We start from the raw sequence: 23,269 nt of genomic DNA on the forward strand, positions 1-23,269 counted from the left end.
TCCAAGAAGAATAAACCGAGTCTGTGCCTCTGGGATCAGCATTCGACAGAACAGACCGGTACGTGACAAGGATAAGAACCCTTCAACGCTCATCTCTCTTTTTTCCCCCGCTCACCTTTCACTGATGGCTTCGGATGAGGTGAGCAGACCACGTGGTCAAGTTGCCTTGCTTTTAGGAATGTCTGCTCTGGATGTTTGCATGTTATCGATGGCATCTTTGAAATGCTTCCCTGCCACCTTCGTCACCGTATCTCCGCCAGGGCTGCTCTGGATTTCCAGATCACTGTTCGCCATGGGTGGATATATTGGGGAGAAGGTGAAATCGGTCACCGAAATCCACCATGGGCATCCAAGCATCCATAAAATGACATTTGTGGGGTCCTTGATGATCTCTCAGCTTGGTGGTTTTCGTGTAGATGTTTCATTACCCAACTAGGTTACATCATCAGTGCTGGAAGGGAGTGGGGTTTGTGGAGTCGAGGAGGAGGAAAAGGAAGAGAAGGAGGAGGAGGACTGTGGGGTCCTTGGTGCTCTCTGAGCTTGATGGTTTTCTTGCAGACGTTTCATGACCCAACTAGGGAACATCATCAGAGCTAGAAGGGAAGGGGATTTGCAGAGAGGAGGAGGAGGAGAAGGAGGAAAAGGAAGAGGAGGAAAATTTTTGGATCCTGAGCTTGGTTGTTTTTATGCAGATGTTTCATTACCCAACAAGGTAACATCAGCAGTGCCCGGAAGGGAATAGGGTTTGTAGAGTGGAGGAGGAGGAGGAAGACAAGGAGAAAGGGAGGAGAAGAAGGAAAAGGAAGAGGAGGAACTGTGGGGTCCTTGGTGCTCTCTGAGCTTGGTTGTTTTCTTGCAGACGTTTCATTATCCAACTAGGTAACATCATCCATGTTAGAAAGGAGAGGCATTTGTTTATATACAGGCAGCTTGCTTGCAGATCAAAACCATAAATCACCAGTTTGTTTTCCCCCTCATTTTAATACCCCAGATCCATAAGAGGTTTCCAGTCATCAATAAACAGATATGGAACCTTTTTCCTAATCAAAGAAGTTAATTTATCAATTCCATTGAGAGCTGTCAATTTCACCATCCATAATGTCAAATCTTTGCCTTTCGGGAACATGAAATAATCTCACTGCAGCAATTAGACATTGAAAAGATCCAGTTTGGTCCTGGGCTTTGTCTAGCTGAGCCCTTTGGCTGCACATAGACAAACAACTCCCAAACCCTCACAGCTTGACAAGAGCAAGGTAAAGGTAAAGGTTCCCCTCGCACATATGTGCTAGCCCTTCCTGACTCTAGGGGGCGCTGCTCATCTCCATTTCAAAGCCGAAGAGCCAGCGCTGTCCGAAGATGTCTCCGTGGTCATGTGGCCAGCATGACTCAATGCCGAAGGCGCATGGAACGCTGTTCCCTTCCCACCAAAGGTGGTTCCTATTTTTCTACTTGCATTTTTTACGTGCTTTCGAACTGCTAGGTTGGCAGAAGCTGGGACAAGTCACGGGAGCTCACTCCATTACGCGGCATTGGGATTCGAACTGCTAAACTGCCGACCTTTCTAATCGACAAACTCAGCATCTTAGCCACTGAGCCACCGCATCCCAGCTGACAAGAGTAGACAATGTCAAAATACTTCCTTGTGGTGGCCTGATGAAATAATTCCCCACTGGAGAGCAATCTGGTTAAGGTGCTGGTTATAAAATTAACAGTAATTACACGAGAGGGAAAGTCCATGTTTTGCATATTGATGAAAGTGGGGTGGGGGAGGGAGGGTGGGAGAGAGGGGAGAAATTCAGGGATGGAGAAAGCCATTCCAAATAAAAAAGAGAGAAGAACCAGCTCGCTTTTACTCATCCTGAAGAACTAACATCTGGTAGGATGGACGACATCACTTACGACAGGATGGACTGCAGGTAGTCCTTGAGTTATGACCACTTCTTTTGCAAGCTGCCCAGAGTCATTTTGTAGGAACAATGGGTTGGAGACCCCTGCCCTCTCTCTCTATGTCATACATACATACATACATACATACATACATACATACATACATACATACATATGCTTATACATACATATATACATGTCATACATACATACATACATACATACATATGCTTATAACCTAGGGAGGTCTTATTTTTGGGGAAACGGAATAGATAGATAGATGATAGATGATAGATAGATAGATAGATAGATAGATAGATAGATAGATAGATATGATATGATAGAGATAGAGATAAATAGATATAGATAGATAGATAGATAGATAGATAGATAGATAGATAGATGATAGATAGATAGATAGATATAGATAGATAGATGGAGAACTAGAGATAAATAGATAGATTGAGAGAGACAGAGAGATGGAGATAGAGATAATAGAGGAATAGAGATAGATGATATAGATATAGATAGAGATAGAGATAGATAGATAAATAGATAGATAGATAGATATAGATTGATTGAGAGATAGATAGATAGATGATAGATAGATAGATGATAGATAGATAAATAGATAGATAGATAGATAGATAGATAGATAGATAGATAGATAGAGATAGATGGACAGATGGACAGACATATAGGTAGCGATAGAGATAGAAAAATAGATTATCTCTCTCTCTAGAAATAGATATAGATGGATGAATGGAATACACACACACACACACACACACACACACACACACATATGAATGAGATTTTTAAAAACATGACCTTCAGTTTGTAGCTGAATTAGCACAATCTCCAGCCTCGGCTAAGCCCCCCACCCACCCTCTCTTTCTGCCAACAGCGAGCGTAAATCTGGTTTTCTCTCAGAAGCCACCAGGGAAACTAATGAGGAAAATACAGCAGAGCGACCGGCGCGATGAAAAAGAGGAGATGAAGAGAGAGAAAAGGGGTCGCGGGAGAATACGAATCAGGAGGAAGGGGGGGAAAAAAGAAAAGAAAAGAGACATCTTTTGCAAATATCTCTCTGCAAATGTGGCCGGATGTCTTTAAAGGTCAAATTTACAATACCCAGGAGTGCAGCCAGGGTGTGTATATATAGTTATCAACCGGCAGGAGGGAGGATTGTGAATTAGCAGTGCTTGGAATGTAGATCTACAAGGCTTCAGACTGAAATCCTGGGCCAAGTCGGTTCCTTCTCACTTGGGAAGCTGGTCGCCCCATTTTAGAAAGTCTCGGTTGAGTACAGGATGAAGAAGAAACTTTGATTTTCTTTCACCCCCCCCCCCTTCCTGATGAGTCATTTAAACTAAATGGAGCTAATAGGATTACTCTGCGCTCATACATATAATCCTCTCCTTCTCTAGCTTTCAAATTAGAATGTGTTAAAACAGATTGCCGGGGTCTTCTCAAAAATCCCTCATGGCTTTGGAGAAGTATTTGATTTAATATCCCCACCCTTTGATTTATCAAATTTGATCAAACCATGGCCATTCCTGGGATTTTAAGATGGCGGGACGGTCTGGAATCTGACACTTGATTCCTGGCAGTGGTGGGATTCAAATTTTTTTACTACTTCTGTAGGTGTGGCTTGGTGGGTGTGGCAGGGGAAGGATACTGTAAAATCTCCATTTCCTTCCCACTCCATGGGAAGGAGACTGCCAAATACCCATTTCCTCCCTACTCCAGGGGAAGGTTACTGCAAAATCTCCATTCCCTCCCCACTCCAGAGGAAGGATACTGCAAAATCTCCATTCCCTCCAGGGGAAGGATACTGCAGGGGAAGGATACTGCAAAATCCTCATTCCCTCCCAATCAACTGGGACTTGGGAGGCAGAGAATAGATGGGGCCAGGGCCAGCCAGAGGTGATATTTGCTGGTTCTCTGAACTGCTCAAAATTTCCACTACCAGTTCTCCAGAACTGTCCTGCTGAATACGACCTCTGGTTCCTGGTCAACTGAGTGAGATTGACTGCTGAGTTAATCCAGGAAGGAGCATCTCTTCCTAAAGAAACCATAGAGAAGGGTTGGAACCTAGATCGGATGGAATCCTAGAACCACATTCAGCCAACTCTGATTTCAATTTGTCTACAGAGCTTCCCACTCAACATGGGAGAATCGGGGACAGAGGAGTGAGACACGGGGCGTCCCAAAGGGGCTTTCTCAAAAGTCAAAACTGGCAAACAAAATCCAGGTGCCTGTTGGAAAAAAAAACACCTTTGGGACAACCATGACCTGGACGACTGAGAATCTCCACAGACAAGAGATGGGATGGACGTCTCCATGATCCTCTGTATCTTCAGCTGCTGAACATCTAAAAAGAGTGATGGTCGCCATCTAGAACTCTGTCTGGCGCAAACACAAAAGTGGACAACTCGAATTGGCTTCTTCCCCCACGATTCGCAACTGCCTGGAAAGGGATGCTGAGAAATGCATGGAACTCCCGGAGTCTTGCAAGAAGTCAGACCAACGTGAACCTTGGAGCTCTCTGAGCTTGGTGGTTTTCTTGCAGATGTTTCGTTACCAAACTAGGTAACATCATCCGTGCTAGAAGGGAGGAGGGCTTTGCTCCTTTCTAGCACTGGCGATGCCGTCCAATTTGATGATGAAACATCTTCTGACAGTGAGAGCAATCAACCAACGGAACAGACGTTGCCTTCAGAAGCTGTGGGAGCTTCATCCCTGGAGGCTTTCAAGAAGAGACTGGACTGCCATTTGTCAGAAATGGTGTAGAGTCTCCTGCTTGGGGGGAGGGGGGTTGGACTAGATGACCTACAAGGTCCCTTCCAACTCTGTTAATCTGTAAATCTGCAAGAAAACAACCAAGCTCAGAGAGTACCAAGGCCCCACAGTCTTCCTCCTCCTCTCCCTAAACCCCATTTCCTTTTAGCACTGATGACGCTCCCTAGCTGGGCCATAAAACGTCTGCATGGAAACCACAAAGCTCAGAGAGCCTCAAGGGCACCACCATAGTTCACCCCTGACCTATAAATATTCTATATTCTCTTCCACTTGGACACCCTTTCACGATTCAGAGTGAAACTTCTCAAACCGCATCTGGCGATGTCAAAATGGGAGATATGAAAATAATAACTCCCATTAGATTTTCTATTTTTGATGGCACTTTTTTTTTTAACTCCGCACCTAGCAAGCTTTATTCAGAGAGATAAAAAGAAATCATGACGAGTTTCATTTCAGGGCCTTTATGCATTTCAGATGGCAGCTTTGAATGTCTTAATCAACATCTGCCAGAGTCCTTAGCTCTTTACGGTTGCTCATTAACATAGTTACATTTGTAATGTGCTAATATCATTAATATTTTAACTGCTGCTCTTTGATCGTTCTTATTGATTTGCTTTATAACTTCCTTTCTCAGTTTCGTCCTTTCGTATCGCCTTTATTTCTTGTTCTGTTTGCTTACCGTAAGCCACAATGATTTAACAGAAAAGCAGAATATAAATATTTAAAGTAAAATAAACGGAACAGCTGAACAGGGCAAACACAAGAGAGGAGCAGTTTGTGTGCCGAGAAAAGATTTCCACATCTAATATGGAATGTGGGGCAGAGAGGGAGGGAAATTTTTAAATGACGACACTCCAGAAGTTGTGGCTACTCCGTCACTGGAGGTTTTTAAGAAGAGATGGGACAGACACTTGTGTGAAATGATATTGGGTCTCCTGCTTGAGCAGGGGGTTGGACTAGAAGACCTCCAAGGTCCTTTCCAACTCTGCTATTCTGTATTCTGTATAGTCCTGGAACTGTGCACTAAATGATGCCAAGCAATAGAGCAATATTTATCTCAACTTTGGCAACTTGTAGCTGTTGTCTCTGTTGTCCAAAAGGCAACTGAAGAAGCTTCTTGGATGAGAAGCAAAATGTTCTTCAAAGAAAACAAAAAACAAAAGTCCAGTTGACTTTTGTAAAAGCGTCTTTGGGACAACCATGACCTGGTTGATGGAGAGCCTTCATAGACACTGAAGCTGTCTGGCCTTCAACTCCCGGAATTCCTCAGCCAGGCACACCAGCCAAAGATATAAAAGTCAATGGGAATGATGTTTTAATAGATTCAATGTTGACATCTTCAGATGTGGTTTGAGAAGTTCCAGTCCAAACCTCCTCTAACCGATGTCCATCTTGGTCCAACATGCTGGCTGGGGAATTCTGGGAGTTGAAGTCCAGCCCTTTTGGAGGGGTCAAGGTTGAGATGCAGTATATCCAAGGTGGGATGCCTTTGCCCTCCCCCCACCAAATATTAGATATGGTCTCACAAAGCTCTCATGTTCAATTACCATTGAGAAGGCGATCAAAATCTGAATCCAATGTCGTTTGCAAAGGAAATGAAATCAAATAGAGACGTTGTCCCCCGGCGTTGCTAAGTGATATGACTTTATATGGATTAGACAGAAGAGATGGATGACCCTTCCATCTTTTTTCTCTCTGCTATCAGTGTGGACCAATAAGCTGCTTCAAAACGAAGCACCATCCTTCCTTGTCATTGATCTATAGGGCTTCGTGTATTCTGCGGGTACTAAAGAGAAAAAAGTGGCCGTTCTGGCATTTATTAGCATTTATTCAATTATGCGGGTCAGGAAGGCAATTAACGTTCACCTCAATTGTTCATCTCTCCATCCATCTTTAGAGAGCCTGGGCTCACTTTGGAGACAGCCGAGGGCAAAGATGGGACTGAGGCCAACTCAGGAATGGAAGGAGAGAGAAGGAAACTCAAATCAGGGTCTTTCTTACCAGGAAGAAAGTCACGCTTCAAGAGAAGCCATTGCTCTTCAATGATGCTTGGGATGGAGGCATCATCTGAGCTCATGCCACTGATTCAACATGCCCCAACATCCCTGTAGAAAGGATGCTAAAGGCTGTGCGTTCTTCAGTTTCTCTGCTTCATTGTGAGATCTTAGCTACCTGCGGGATCGCATCCTGCCCCATACATCCCTACGACCAATTCGCTCTCACAGAGAGGGACTTCTCCGGGTGCCATCCACTAAGCAGTGCCAAAGGGCGGCACCCAGGAGCAGGGCCTTCTCTGTGATGGGCCCAGCCCTCTGGAATGACCTCCCCCTCGACATTAGGATTACCACCGACCTCCGCTCCTTCCGTTCAAAACTCAAGACCCACCTTTTTCAACTAGCTGGCCTGGCTCAACCATAGTTCCATTTTAATCCTCCTGGCAATCTTTTAAACTAGTAATTTTATATTGGGGTATTTTAATTCTTAATTTTATTATTACTATTTCCATGTACTGTAATGATTGTTGTGTGATTTTTATACCTCCTCCGTGTAATGTTTAATTGTATAATATATGCTTTTTATTTATTGTACGCCACCCCGAGTCCCTTCATGGAGAGGGAGCGGCTAACAAATTGAATAATAATAATAATAATAATAATAATAATAATAATAATAATAATAATAATAATAATAATAATAATAATAATAATAATAATAGTATCTTGACTTCAGCCTCCTTGTGTGAGAACTGGCAAATGTTGTGCGTTCTTCAGTTTCTCTGCTTCATCATGGAAACTGGATTTGCTTAATGCAGGGGTGTCCAAACTTGGCAACTTTAAGACTTGTGGACTTCAACTCCCAGAATTCCCCAGCCAGCAGAGGCTTAACGTCTTGCAGGCTTCACTTAACAACAACAGTGACTGGTTTAACAACCATGGCAAAAAAAAAGAGTAGTAAAATCAGGCGCCACTCAGTTAACAACCACTTCGCTTCACAAAGGAAATTCCAGTTCCAGTTGTGTCTGTAAGGTGAGGACTCGCGGCATTCGTGGATTTAAAATCCATCCTTTATTTTCTGCAGTCGAAGATGGCGTACACCAGAGTTTCTCCACCTGGGAGTGAGAAGTGAGCAAAGCTGGGCGCTGCTAGAGACGGTTTCTTTTTGTAGCCGTGACAAGTGGCTCTTGTTGAGCAAGCACCCAAAAAAGAGCTGCAGCTGGAAATTTATAAATAAATTTAGAGTTTCAGTAAAGAATGATTTATGAAGCTGAACACCACAAACTTGCCACTTGAAGATTGCACAGTGTACAGCTTTAGTAACATCTTCTGTCGGGGGAAAATTGTAGCACACGATACTTAAGTTTGTCTCGATCGCTAAGCATCGTTCTAAAGCTTTAAAAAAAATCTTATTTCTTGTGGGAAGGGTTATCTCCAGGTCCTTAAATCTTAGCCAAGGGAAAACCTCCGCTGAAATGAGGAGGTGAAACTTGAGGAATTGAGAACATCCTATAAGCCGGGAGTCACCAACTTTTCAGATCTCCGGGACCACTAGATTCATAATTTTAAATCCCGCGGACCACTAATATGATCTGCCTAATGACTGGCTGAGTGGGCATGGCTAGGTGGTCATGTGACTGGGTGGGTGTGGCTACCTCGATGTCACTCATGTCAAGGGGCGCCTCACTGGCTTCTACTCACCCTTCCGCTGCCAGCTACTGGGAAGGACAATTGTGACCTTCCCAGCTGGCTTTGGACAAGCAAAGTCAATGGGAGGAGCTGGGTTCGCTTAATGACTGTGGGATTCACTTAACGACTGTACCGATTGCTTAACAATGGTGGCAGAAAGGGTTGTAAAATTGGGCATGACTCTGTTTGCAAGTATCTGGTGAAGAAGGAGGAGGATGAGAAGAAGACGACGAGGGAAAAGGAGGAGGAAATAGAGGAGGAAGAGGGAGGAGGAGGAGGAAGGAGAAGGAGAGGAAGAATGAGAATGAGATAGAAAGATGAGGAGGAGGAGAAGGAGAGAGATGAGGAGGAGGAAATAGAGGAGGAGGAGGAGGAGGGAGATGAAAGAAGGAAGAAGAAGAAGAGGGAAAAGGAGAGATAAGGAGGAAGAGGAAGAGGAGAAGGAAGGAAAAGGAGAGGGAGAATGATAAATGAGCAGCAGGAGGAGAGGGAGGAATGGGAGAAGGAAATAGAGGAGGAAGAGGAAGAATGATAGATGAGGAGGAGGAAGAGGGAAAAGGAGAGGGAGTAGGAGGAAGAAATGGAGGAGGAGGGAGAAGGAGGAGGCAGAAGAAGAAGAGGAGGAAAGGGAGAGGGAGAAGTAAGAGAGAGATGAAGTAGTAGTAGTAGTAGTAGTAGTAGTAGTAGTAGTAGTAGTAGTAGTAGTAGTTGTTGTTGTTGTTGTGAGTGCTCCAACTCTGGAAGCTTTTAAGAAGAAATTGAACAGCCAGCATGGAATAAGGATTCCAGTCTTGGGCAGGGGGTTGGACTAGAAGGCCTCAAAAGTCCCTTCCTGTTCTGTAATTCTGTTTTGTTTCTCAGGTTAAGTAATGTTTCAGTTGGGTTTCTTTTTTCTTTGCTTATGTAACAGCTCTTGCCTATTCCTCTCAAGGTCATCTCCTTGATTCTCTGCAGTGATGGAGTCGGGGATTCAACTAGTCTGACCCTTTCATATATGGCTTTGACGATCTTATCCACTTTGAAGTCCCCAGTGGTGTTAGATTTTGCCAAGTAGTCCACGGGCCCACAGAAGGGGGGGAAGAAGATGCTTTGGAATAGTGGTCCTTAAATCGTTTAACCCCATTCGGCCTCTTCCTAGTCTTGTATGGCAACACACACACACACACACACACACACACACACACACACACACACACACACCTCTGTTTTTCACACAAGGGTTTCAGCAGCAGCAGCAGTCCCAATCTTGGATCCTTCCTTGGCTCACAAACCCAACAATTCCCAATGGTTGCCTTTAACCCCCAGGATCTGCCCAAATTAATGCTTTGTTTAAGAATTACCGCTTCAGATCAGTGATGGAGAACCTTTTTGGCACCAAGTGCCGAAAAGGGAGCATGTGCGTACGTTGGCCTGGGCCTCAACCCAGAGGAGGAGCTGCCCACAGCGCATGCGCACATCCAAAAATGAACTGGTTTCTGCGCGCATCTTCCGGGTTTCTGGCGTAGATGCGTGCAGTTTCCACCCATTATTCCTTCTCTGGCCTTCGGTTTCCTTGGTAAATAGCTTGACCCCTTCTTGCAGTACTTACTTCTTGCAGTACTTCTACTTACAGTAGGACACTCTACTAACTGGAGTAGCTTGCCTTTAGCTAAGACGCTCAGCTTGTCGATCAAAAAGGTCGTCAGTTCGGCGGTTCGAATCCCCAGTATAGGTCTCGTGCGTGAGCAGGGGGTTGGGCTAGGTGACCTCCAAGGTCCCTTTCCAACTCTGTGACTGTTACATTGGCTACAAGCAAAACCCATGGTACTTTGAATTTCTGTTCCTCCAACCCTTCTTGGCATCGCATCCTTATGCAGTTAGGAAGACAGCAAGAAGTAGGACTCCTTGGGAAAATAATCATTTTGGTGGGGGCATCTCTAACAGGGGGTGGGGTGGGGGTGAAGGTCAGGAGAAGGCAGCTGCAGCCCCAGCCACTCTCTTTGTTGACTCCCTCTCTGCAGAAGGTGTGAATTTTAAGTCGCTGCCAGGCTCTTTTGCTAGCTGCCGTGTAATCCGAGCCCTGGATGAGAAAAAGAGAGTGGTAACAAATCCCCGTAATAGGCCTCTAAGTGAAATGAAAGCGTAATGATACGTCAATTTCCATGTTGTAGTACAAGCCTGACACACTACAAGGTGCGACTTCGAGGTTAATATTCCGGGGTTAGTGGAGAACGCCCGATCTTAAAAGCGAGGCGTTTAATGTGCTTGAAATGGAAGTCTATCCTTTTTGACCGTTCACATCGTGTCAGGCTGCAAGTAACAAGGAGTGCCAGGAAAGAAACTGCATTACAGATACATTGCAGGGAGACCAGCAATTTTTTTAGGGGGGGGAGGGGCAGAGCTGTGTTTTTCATCTTAGGCAGTCTTGAAGATGCGTGGACTTCAACTCCCAGAATTCTGGAGTTGAAGGATTCCAGAACAAAGGAAGGAAGTTCTCCAGCAGAGAGAAAACGAGTGGTCTCCAAAAACAGCCAACCACCAGGTTTTTGGATCTGTCTAGACAGCATACTAAAAAGCAGAGACATCACCCTGCCAACAAAAGTGCATCTAGTCAAGGCTATGGTTTTTCCCAGTTGCAATGGATGGCTGTGAAAATTGGACCATAAGGAAGGCTGAGCACCAAAGAATGGAGGCCTTTGAACTCTGGTGCTGGAGAAGAGTCCTGCATTGAGTCCCTTGGACTGCAAGGCCATCCAACCGGTCAATCCTAGAGGAGAACAACCCCGACTGCTCTTTAGAAGGCCAGATCCTGAAGAGGAAGCTCAAATACTTTGGCTGCCTAATGAGAAGGAAAAAGGACTCCCTGGAGAAGAGCCTCATGCTGGGAAAGATTGAGGGCAAAAGAAGAAGGGGACGACAGAGAAGGAGGAGGCTGGATGGAGTCACCGAAGCAGTCGGCGTGAGCTTGAATGGACTCCAGAGGATGGTAGAGGACAGGAAGGCCTAGAAGAACGTTGCCCATGGGGTCACAATGGGTCAGACATGACTTCACAACTAACAACAAAGCACTCTTATACCAGGCATGGGTTGATTCAGATGTCATGGGAAATCATGGCTTCCCAGGGCAAATAAACCATCCTGAATGATCATCCATCAAAGATTCCTTTGTATAATTCTTTGTAACTACATGTAGAAGGCTCAACTCCCATTTTTGAACAAGCCACAGTTCTCTCTGATGTCCATCTTTAAGAGGCACTCAAATGAAATCTTTTGTGCAAAGTAGACCCATGAGTTGGACCCTCAAATAGCTACGGTTTCCTTAAGGCTGATTATCTCTGAAACCCTATCTATCTCAGATCGTTCATTGTTTAAAAGAGGAAATAACAATCCTGATCTCAAGCAGCAAAAAAGCGGATCAGTTGGGGAAACCCCATATTTCATTTTAGATCCCGAATTGAGAGCCTTACTAAAAAAACAAGAGTTTTCCCTTCGTTTAGAAAACAATTGCTTTAAATGTTGAAATATCAGCAGTTAGGGGAAAAAAACCAAGCAAACAAACCAAAACAGAATACATTGCAATTGTTGGCATTATTTAACAGTAGTTCAACTCTCACATGTGACATTTTGGTCAGTGGAGGGACTCAAATAATTTAATCACCGGTTCTCTGACCTCATGATTTCTTCCAACAACCAGGTCACCAAACTGCTCAGAAAGTTAACAACCAGTTCTCCCGAAATGGTGCAAACTGGATGAAGACCATCACTGGTTTTGGTGCTGTCAATTTTTGGGCTCCGACAGAAGCAGAGATGCGGAAAGAAAAAGTTCCAACTGCCCAAATTATCTTGTAGTTAGACAGAGATCCACAGCTCACCAACCTAGGATGAACTTGGAAGCTAAGCAGGACCAGACCTGGTTATTGTTTGAATGGAAGATGCTTAGAAAAATCCTCAGGGCTAAGATAGACTGGAAAATCCAATCAATCAATCAATCAGCCAATCAATCAACCAATCTCTATCCTAGAAGAAGACAATGGAAAACTACGATCAACCAATCAATCAATCTCTATCCTAGAAGAAGACAATGGAAAACTACGATCAACCAATTAATCCATCCCTCTTCTAGAAGAAGACAATGGAAAACTATGATTGTATCATTGCTGCAAAGGATTCAAAAAAGCTCCCATTGCTTGCAGGGCTGCTGAGGGGGCAGTTAGGGGAGGACCATTTATTTATTATTTATTAATCAATCAAACAATCAATCACATTTTGAACATCCCCCATTTCCCAAGAACTCCAACCCATCTGCAACAATGACCGACCTCAACATATACAAGCCACGTTTCCTCCAGTTCTCTTCTCAAGCCATCCTGAAACTGAGCATTGCCCCCTGGGTGAGTCACACGGATAATCTCACCACTGCCTCTGGATTCCTGGATGGGCAGGTTGGCAGGCAGTGTTGGACCAGCCCAAATTCTCTCTTTCTTCTGTCACAGCATCTCCAGCCAAAATTCCTACCGTTCTTGTGTAGATAGTCATCAAAGCTTTATTCATGCTGAAAGCCTTTGCTAGTAGTTGATGGAGCACATGGTGGAGGGAGTCAAGCTATTTTTTTAAAGCATAGTTTTTGGTCCTTCTACACAATCAGGTAGGGCAGGGGTGTCCAAACTTGAGAACTTTAAGACTTGTGGACTTCAACTCCCAACTTCTGGAGAACTGGTAGTGGAAATTTTGAGTAGTTCGGGGAACCGGCAAATACCACCTCTGGCTGGCCACACCCCCATCTATTCTCTGCCTCCCAAGTCCCAGATGATTGGGAGGGAATGGGGATTTTGCAGTTTCCTTCCCCTGGAGTGGGAAGTGAAAGGAGATTTTGCAGTATCCTTCCCCTGGAGTGGGGAGGGAATGGGGATTTTGCAGTATCCTTCCCCCAGGAGTGAGGAGGGAATGGAGATTTTGCAGTATCCTTCCCCTGGAGTGGAGAGGAAACGGGGATTTTACAGTATTCTTTCCCTGGAGTGGGGAGGAAATGGGGATTTTGCAGTATCTTTCCCCTGCCATGCCCATCAAACCATGCCCATCATGCCACACCCACAGAACCTGTAATAAAAATTTCTGAATCCCACCACTGGATGATTGGGCTTAGTTTTGACACTAGAATAAACCAAGTATACTTTGATTTCCTTGAAAACCTTTTATTTAAAGAGACCTCTTTTTTATTTAAACTCGCCTCACCAATCAAACCACACCCCCAAATTGTGGACTACTGGTGTCAGTAGGTTAGAGATAACGAGGCCTATGGTCCAGAAATCATGGTCTACGGTTTCTACTGATCCTACCAGATTAGAGGCAATGGATCTCCAATATACTAAACACAGGGAAGAAGCTTCTCTCTTTAGCTTCTCTCCCAAAGCGTTGGGCTTCATCTGGACTCCTTTTCAGAAGCCAAATACTCAAAGCAAAGCTTTAATCAGCCAAAAAGAAAAGCCACATGCTTCAAAGAGTGACATATGATTCAAGGCCAGGGGCTATTATCTTTGAAACCACAACTGGATCAGATCCAGCAAGGCTTGTTCAAAGAGCTCTAATTTGTAGGTTGTGGTCCATCCTCCACACAGGTATTTATAGTAGAGAAAAGGAACCAATACAGCTGAGGGATACTTCTCAGCGGCTTTCACGCTTCCCTGGTCTGGGCCTATCACAGAAGGAGAGAGATGGTCTGATTCTACTTTCTCCAGCTTTTACATCAGTGTTTCTCGACCTTGGATACTTGATGACAGCTGGACTTCAACTCCCAGAATGCACGTTGGCTACAGAATTCTGGGAGCTGAAGTCCATCCACCTTCAAGGTTGGCCGACTGAGAAACACTGCTCTAGATGGCTTGGAATGGTGCCAACGAACACAAAAGATGGAGGTAAGCATTGACGGAAAAAAGGATGTGTCAAGGAAAAAGCTGAAACAAGGAACCCTAACGTGGTCTAAAAAGGATGAGCATGCTTGGAGATCACAGAATAATCAATGTTTGGGAGTGGGCTGCTTTTTTTAAAGAAAGGATAAAACACAGCTGGCTGGCATTTGGAAGAGATCCATTCCACATTGTGACCTTCTGCCTCATGTCTCTACAAGAACATCTGGAGAAACTTTGTCCAGAAGCTCTTTTTCAGAATTCTTGACCAATCTGGAGCATCTCTAGCTTCAACTCTGATGATGTTTCCTAGTTGGGTCATGAAACATCTGCAAGAAAACAACCAAGCTCAGAGAGTATCAGTGACTCCACAGTCCTCCTCCTCCTCTACTCCACAATCCCTTCTAGCACTGATGATGTTTCCTAGTTGGGTCATGTAACATCTGCAAGAAAACAACCAAGTTCAGAGAGCAACAAGGGTCCCTCAGCCTCAACTGTCTTCCATCTGCTGGCCTAAAGTCAAGTTGTCCTTCTCTCTTGTTTTCTGATGTTCTCCTGCTTCAGTTCCTGTTTTCCCAGATGTGGGTTTTCCCAGATGTGCACAATCTCTTTCCCATCTAAGGTTTTCCTGGTTTCCTTGGTTGTATTTGCACAATTCGCTTAACCTGGCCCCTAAATTCACCCCTTTTCTGAGTTTCCCTAGGACCCCGAACCACAAAGAAACCCAACAATCTGGGTTTGGACCGGAAGCTAAGACACTAACCAAGGTAAACATATGAACCAAGTCTCCCTGCAGCTCCCAAAACCAGCTGAGTTTTTGTTAAGTTACTGAAGCATGGCTGATCACAGCCCATTGTCATCTTTCGTCTTGCGGTGCATTACTTCTGTTGGATGCATCGAATGTTTTCTTAATTAAAAAGCCGAATACATTTCCTAGGAAAGCAAAAAACAACACAAAAAAAGCCCAATCTTATATACATTTGCTTCCTGCTCTATCAGCACTTCTATCTGGATTGAACATCACAGCTTTATTCCCAATCCTTAACCCGGTTATCGTGCCAAAGGTGCTTTTTTTTTTTTTAAGGAAGCAACTGGACTTTCTTGTTTGTTTATTTTTTTGAAGACGTTTCGCTTCTCATCCAGGAAGCCTCTAAAAGGATGCAAATGACCAGCTGTTTAAAAGGAGCATACATCCTTCCGTTCCCCACTATTCTGTCAGAGCTGAAGAAGCTTCTTGGATGAGAAGCAAAACGTCTTCAAAGAAAAACAAGGAAGTCCAATTGCCTTCTGAAAAAGCACCTTTGGGACAACCAGGACCTGGAGGACTGAGAATCTCTACAGACTTTTAGTGTACAATTTGGGATGAAGACCCTTGGAATGGCGTGGGAGTAGGAATGGATTTCCAGAGGGGGGAAACTGCAGACTACAGGAACCATTTGCACCACTCAGGTGACCCTGAGGACACAGGTAAACCTCCAAGTGGCCTCAACAGCTCTCCAAAAGGATGCAAATGACCAGCTGTCTACAACTAGTATAAATCCTTCCATTCCCCACTATTCTGTCAGAGCTGAAGAAGCTTCTTGGAGGAGAAGTGAAACGTCTTCCAAGAAAAAACAAGGAAGTCCAGTTGCCTCCTGAAAAAAAAAAGCACCTTTGGTACAACCGTGATCTGGATGGCTGAGGATCTCTACAGACTTTAAACCTGGTTATCATGAAGTTTGTAATTCTGGAAATCTCTCTTAGTTATGGCTAAACCGCTTAACCAATGGTTATCTAGTGTCCCAGAGATGCATCATGTTGGTGGAAGAAAGGCCAGTCCTGCATTGAGAACTGATGTGGTTGGATGGGACAGCATGGAGGAGATATTTTCAGCTTGTGGAACTGAAAAGACTCAAGTTCCAAATTCTGCCAGGATTTTCATCTGGTTTTTAGGTCTCTTATGTCCTGTTCATGAATTTTTAGTGACTTGATTGGGGCTTGGGGCAGTTGGGGGTGGGGATGGGGTCAGGGAGAAGATATAGAACATGTCCAAGTGGAGAAACCATCAAATCCAAAGATTTGATGGCAGGGAGAAATAAAGACTCTTCCAAGTTGAACTTCTGGAGATGGCGTTGTCATCGTTTTCTTGGCAATCATGTGGAGGGAGATTTCCCTTCTGCAGCCTGGATCATAACCTGGAATTTCATGAGGGCTGTCCTCCCAAAAATATACATTATTTGAGATCCCTTGGAGGTAGAGGGGCAGGCTAGTCATAAAATGAATACAAGTAATATTCAAGTGTAACCTGGTTAGTTTTTTTGGGAGATCTACTAAGGCCATCTTAGATTGATCATGTGCCATTAAGTTGGTGTCAGCTCTTAGTGACCAGCTAGATGGATTTTCTCCAGGAGTGTAGTCAACCATCCTGGACCTTCAAGTCTTCCAGTGGTGCTGCACTGATCCACTCACCTTGCACCTAGATGGGAAGTAAAGCTTTCAACATTCATCGTGCCTGAAGGATTCTGAGAGATTCCTCTTGTAGATGAACCAAGATCAAACACCAGTTTCCATGGATATAAAAGTGGCCTTTTCTTGGACTGAATGGTCCAATTCAAGCAGCAACCAGGTATCTGCATGCTTCATCCTAAACCAGGGGTCGGCAACCTTAAACACTCAAAGAGCCACAAAGGTCCTAACTGGAAGCCCCCATTCAATTCCCTTAAAGCTCTTTAAAGGTCTCTTAACTGTGGTTTAGCCTGACGGCTGAAGCCGAAAATAGGATTTCTGAATACTTCGAGAAAGTTAGCGCTCTATTTTATAATGTTATCAGAATGCCCAAATGCTAACATGGGAGTAATATAAGATTGCAGTTCTGAGTGACAGAATGCATCTCTCTCTCTCTCTCTCTCTCTCTCTCTCTCTCTCTCTCTCTCTCTCTCTCTCTCTCTCTCTCTGCTTTTTTTTTAAATACAGCAGATCAGAAATTCCAACACCATCTTGAGTAACAGGCAAGTAATTTACGAGTAGTAATTAGCCCAAACCAATCTATCGATTGACTGTTAGATTGTCAGGCCAGTTGTTCAGTAGAAATTGCCAGTAACAAAAGAGGGTGGGGGTAGAATGTTTAGATCTATTGAAATGATTAGAAATAGGCTCCCATTTTACAGATGGGGAAGACTGGGGCTCTGGCCTGTCCAGTTGATCTGACCCTGGACATTATGCACAAAAGACGATGAATTATATATCTGAAAAAGCCTTCTGGTTACAGGAAGAGCAGAAATTTTGCTTCTGTACTTTAAAGCTTCCCAAACAGAAGAAGAAGCAGCCTCACACCGCAACGCTCCATTCACACACAGAGATGTTTCACTAAGTGCATCAATGAACTGCCATGCGCTACGATATGGGAAATATATTACCAATGGTTGGAGAATGAAAAAAAGGAGTTTGGAAATGAAGAAAGTTAAAAAAAAATAAGTAGACAACACACTTAGAGATGTAAATAAGATGGAAACTGTTTGTGTGTATAGGATGAGAATAATGATGTTTAATGTTGATATGATATTATTACTAGAAGATAGTAAGAAGAAAAATGGAGCGTTCCATAACGTTTTAAATGCTCAATATATTATAATACTAAACGTAGGGAAATCATGTTAATATGAATGTGAAAGATGTGGCAAAAGAATATAAAGAACTGCCATGGAGTTAAGGGGGTATGGAAGCTCTTATTACCACCTAGGTGCTTCTCTTTGAAGTTCCTGGCATTCACCAGAGAAAAAGAAATTCAGGGAGGGGGTAAACAGGAAGACCCCCAGTCCTTGCCTAACAATTTGGGCATCAGCGCCATCGCTTAAATCAAGCATCCAATTTAAATCCCGGCTGAATCTCAACTCCTGATTTCCTGTAGTTAGGACAGAGGGACGTAAAGGCAACTGCTTGGAAACCAAGCTTCCCATCTGGAGGTTGGTTGCCACGCTGAAAAAGCCCTCCCCCTCCTCATTTCTCAAAAGGTACCCCTCTTCTTCTGGGGGCCCCACCTGGTGGTCTCCGGGAGGCCCATCCTATCCAGACTAAGCGGTGCAGTTCTTAAGTGCCCCCAAAGTTAATGGTTCTCCATCGATTGGGCAAGAAAAAGCAGCACCTTTGAAATGTGACCTAGGGGGCTCCTGGAGGAGAGAGAGAGGGGCCCCCTTTTTGGAGGGGAAGGGGGAGAGGAAAGAGACAGGAAGAAGGGAAGCTTGGATGGAAGATATTTGCAATGGGAAATAAACTGGCGAAGCAGAAGGGTGAGAAATGAAGAGGGCACAGCCAAGAAACCCCCCAAATGTGCTTTTCAGCTCTTGGAAACTGTCCACTATGCTGGTCTCAGCTGATCTCCCTCTCTCTCCCTCTCTCCCTCCCTCTCAGTGAAAATTGACCCTGTGCTCTAAAAAAATGTGTCCAGACCCCCCCAACTCCCATTGACAATTCAGGTCTTTTCATCAACAGCTTCTCTCCCTCTCCCCCTCTCTTTCTGCCTCCCTCCCCTCCTCTCTCTTTTCTTTCTCCCCCCTCTCTCTTTCTCTCTCTCGCTCTCCCCCTCTCCCTCCCACCCTCCCTCTTTCTCCCCCTCCACTCCTCTCTCCTCCTCTCTCCTTCTCTCTACCTCTCCCTTTCTCTCCCTCCTTTCCCCCCTCTTTCTCCCCCCCTCTTTCCCTCTCCCCCTCTTCCTCGCTCCCTCTTTCTCCCCTCCCCTCCTCTCCTCCTCTCTTTCTCTCCCCCTCTCTTTCTCTCCCCCTCTCCCTCCCTCTTTCTCCCCCTCCCCCCCTCTCTCCCTCTCATCCTCTCTATTTCTCTCTCACTCTCCCCTCTTCCTCCCTCCCTCCCTCTTCCTCCCCCTCCCCTCCTCTCTCTCAGCGAAAGCCCACCCTGTGCTCCAAAAAACATGTCCAGACCCCCAACTCCCATTAACAATTCAGGTCTTTTCATCCAAGAGCTTCTCTCTGCCCCCTCTCCCTCTCTCTCCCTCCCTCCTTCCCCCTCTCTCTCTCACTCCCTCTCTCCCTCTCTCTCTCTCTCACACACACACACACAAAAGCAAGCAAGCCAAGGTGGATCAGGAGGGCAGCTGGTGGCACAAATACAACCCAACACACACAGTCACACACACAAACACACTCTGTAAGAACAGAGGCTAAGACACCCCCCTTGGAAGCCAGACAAAGCCCCCCCCTCTCCAACCCCACAAGGGTACCCTTCCCCAGGACCCAACCCTCGCCGGAGACACAGACAGATCAAAGGCGCCTTCCCTCTCTCTGGCGCACGCAGGCTGCTTCTTCCAAGGATGAGGAAAGGAGGGGAGGGGGCCCGACAATAAGCGCACACACCTTGATCACCTTCACGGTGGGTGAAAACACAGGTGGATTGTCCCCTTCTCTCCCCCCACTCCATCTCCCCGCTCAGAACAAACCTCCCCACCGGCGTCCAACCATCCCCGGTACTCACAAACTTCGGAGCAAACGCGCTGCAGGCACCGAGCTCGAAAAAAAAAAGACACATTACAGCTCCGGGGGGGCGAAAAACCGGCTCCTGGTGGCGCGGGAGGGGGGCGGACCCCCCCAAAGGCGTAGAGGACCAAATCTCCAGGAGGGGAGGGGGTCGCGATACCCCTCCTTCCCTCCCGAGCCCAACGGCGCCCCTCCGAAGCAACTGGGATTGGAGCAGCGCCCCCCCCGCCGCCCCCCTCCCCCGCCTGCGAAATCCGGCTCACAAAGGCAACCGTGATGCCGAAGGAGGCATTTATAGCCCCCCCCTCTCTGCACCTCCCCGCGCTCCCAGCCCCCAAATAAAGACGAGTCCAGCATCCGAAGGCAGGCGCGGATAAGGAGGGTTGCGCGACCCCCCTCCCCACCAAAAAAAACAAGCACCCCGAGGGAGCCAGAGCAGAGTTGCAAAACGGAGCGGCTCTCCCGCCGGGGGACCCCCGACCCCCCCCCCCCCCGGACTTCAACCGAGCACCTCCGCGATGCCAAATCCGGAGTTGGGGAAGGCGCAGGGAATCCGGATCCGGGGAGGGGGTGGCGGTGGCGGGAGGGGAACGGTGGGGATGGGGTTGAGGGGAGACGGAGAGGGGGTCCGTCCGGGGTCTGCAAGCCAGGAAGGCGTCCCCCTCCCCAACCTTCCCCCACCCCCCAAGAGCAGCGCCCCCCTTCCCCCGACTCCAAATCGAGCCTCTCCAAGAATCCGGAATTGGGGAAGGCGCGGAGAATTCGGATTGGGGGAGGGGAGGGAAGATGGTGGCGGGAGGGGAACGGTGGGGGGGAAGGGGAGAGGAAGGGGTCTGCAAGCCAGGAAGGCGTCCCCCTCCCCATCCTTCCCCCCACGTCCCCCTTCCAGAGAAGCAGCGTTCTCCCCCCCGCCCCCCAAGGGACTCCAAATCAAGCCTCTCGGAGAATTCGGAGTTGGGGAAGGAAGGCGCAGGGAATCCGGATCGAGGGGGGGTATGGTGGCTGGAAGGGAACGGGGTGGGGGGGGGAAGAGGGGGGAGGTCTACAAGCCAGGAAGGTCTCCCCCTCCCCAACCTTCCCCCCATCTCCCCCAAAAGCAACGTTCTCCCGCCTTCCCCCCGACTCCAAATCGAGCATCTCCAAGAGCAAAAGAGGAGGGGGGTCTGGAAGTCAGGAAGGTCTCCCCCTCCCCTCTTCCCCAAACAGCAGCGGGACCCCTGCGGCCGACAGGAGCCTCCCTCCCTCCCTGCCCCCCCCAACCCAACCCCACCCCGCCCTAATCCGTCTTACCTGCATGTCTCATTCTCGCCGCCCGCCTCTCGCCCGGGCAGAAACGGTAAGGTGGGTCTCCAGCCGGCGGCCGCCACCATTCAGCGCAGCGGCGGTGGCAGCACCAGCACCAGCAGCATCAGCGGCGGGGACGGCGGCGGCTCCCCAACCACCGCCCGCCCGCCCGCCCGCTCCAGCGAGCCAGCCTCCCTGCCGGGCGTTCCCGTCCTCGGGTCGAAAAGCGCGTCGCCGCCGCTGCTGCTGCCGCCGCCTCTCCTGCCCGCCCGGCTGGGCTTCTGGGCGCGACCCCTCCCCACCTCTGCGGGCCGGATCCCTCCCCCGCCCTCGGCCGTCTGCAGCAGCCAAGCCCGGCGCGCCTTCCTCTCTCTCTCTCTCTCTCTCTCTCCTCCTCCTCTCGAAGGGCAGGTGGGGAGCGAGCCAGGCAGGGGCGGAAGCGCGCGCGCGGGAGCGGCGGAGGGAGCGCGCCCCGAGGCGCGGATTTGGGGGCCGCGCGAAGGGGAGGAAAAAAAAAAGAGGGGAGACGCTGACCGGCGCCCGCTTCTCCCTCTTTCTGACTTGCGGAGTAGGAAAAGGTGGAGAGGAAGGAGAAGAGGAGAGGATGCTAAGCGCGAAAGAATAACCAAGATGCAGCGGGGGGGGGGGGGTGAGTTGAAGAGGCGAGGAGCGGGGAGGAGGGGCTGCAAATGCCAGGAGGGACCGGGATGGGGTGGGGTGGAGGAGGAAGTGATGTTGGGGAGCGTGGAAAGGAGGAACGAGGAAGGGGGGACCCCAAATCTGAGTGATGGTCGTTTATTAGGGTCTCTATTGAGATGGAGGCAGAAGTGGCTGAAGCAATAAACGGAGGGAGGGGGGAGAGAGAGGAAGGAATGGGAAGGGAGGGGTAGGTTGGCCAAGGAAAGGTGGGTGTGGAGCTGTTTTGGCCCCCTTTGGCTTCTTCAGAGAGCTGGAGGGGGGGAAGGAAGGAAGGAAGGAAAGAGAATGATAGAAGAGGGAAGGGAGGAAAAGAGGGGTAGAGAAGAGGGAAGGAAGGAAAAGGGGAAAGGAAGGAAGGAAGAGATGGAGAGAAAAGGTGAAAGGGTGAAAGAGAAGGAAGAAAGGAAGGAAGGAAGAGATGGAGAGAAAAGATGAAAGGGTAAAAAAGAAGGAAGGAAGGAAAAGTGGCAGAGAAGAGGGAAGGAAGGAAAAAGGGAAAGAAAGGAAGGAAGGAAGAGATGGAGAGAAAAGATGAAAGAGTCAAAGATGAAGAAGGAAGGAAGGAAGGAATTCACCTTCACAAACAAACAAAAGAAAAGGCTTCTGGATTTTCCATGCCTGACCTTCTACCACCCAGGGTCTTCAAGAAGGGGAGTGGGAAAGCTCATTTGTTGAGAATTTTTTCACTTATTCCCACCCACCCAGAAAATAAGATTCCTAAACTGAACCATAAGGAACCTGCTTTTTGGAGGCCCCTTATGTTCCAAAAGGAGAAGGAGCCACCACTGTCGAATGACCGCAGCCGCTAGGTCAGTTTGGGCCAGCTAAGGAGCCACATCGAGCCGATCTTGGTTGATCTGGAAAGCTATACCCTGGTTGACCCTTGGACATCACAGCCATCCAAGACCAGGAAGTCAAAAGCCTCCCTGAAAACAGTCCTGGTCAATCTCTTCCATTTGAGGCCAAGAAGACCTCATGGGAGGAAGCTCTGAAGACCTTGAGAGTTGAGCTGCACTCAACACGACTTCGCTTCACACCATGACCTAACTTGGCCCCACACACCCAGGGCTTTGGAGAACAGTTCCCCAGCCTGTAAAATCTGCCATGAATTGGTCAATGGGAGATGGAGACCACCAAGAGAAGAAGAGCTTGGGGAGGACAAGACGGAATTAGAAAGAGGAACATGGGCAGCCGATCATCTACTCAGTTGCCACCCAGACTCCCACTGGTTAGATGGGTTTAACAATGAACCCACCTCTCCGTGATATGTTTAATAAGTCAGTGGGCATATCCCTAGCAATCAACATTATTTACTTTTATCAGAATAACAGCGGGATGGGACCTTGGAGGTCTTCTAGTCCAACCCCCTGCTCAAGCAGGAGACCCTAGACGGTGATGCCAAATCGGAACGTGTGTGCATTGAAGCGCATGTGCGTGCACCAGAGCTTCGGAAACCTGGACACCAGCTGCCGGCACGCACGTGGCAGTTTTTGGGCCATTTTCGGGCCATTTTGGGGGCTGTTTTTGGCCTGAAAACCTGCCTGAAAAATGGCCCAAAAAACCA

General features: G+C 47.3%; 1 protein-coding gene across 12 annotated transcripts in view; it reads right to left on the minus strand.

The window, feature by feature from the left end:
* LINGO1 (leucine rich repeat and Ig domain containing 1) overlaps positions 1-23,269 on the minus strand; it is a 259,989-nt gene that overhangs the window by 21,159 nt on the left and 215,561 nt on the right. Inside the window, exon 1 of one of the 12 annotated variants that reach the window (XM_081964988.1) lies at positions 21,013-21,190. The exons of 10 other annotated variants lie outside the window; for them this stretch is intronic. In XM_081964988.1, coding sequence (XP_081821114.1) covers positions 21,013-21,018 — 6 coding nt within the window. In that variant the 5' untranslated portion in view covers positions 21,019-21,190. Of the gene's footprint in view, positions 1-19,720; positions 19,735-21,012; positions 21,191-23,269 lie in introns of those variants that run through there. One more of the 12 variants, XM_081964984.1, reaches the window with a different exon arrangement.

The sequence above is a fragment of the Natrix helvetica genome (assembly GCF_964273705.1).
Source record: "Natrix helvetica genome assembly, chromosome: 12".
Classification (NCBI taxonomy): domain Eukaryota; kingdom Metazoa; phylum Chordata; class Lepidosauria; order Squamata; family Natricidae; genus Natrix; species Natrix helvetica.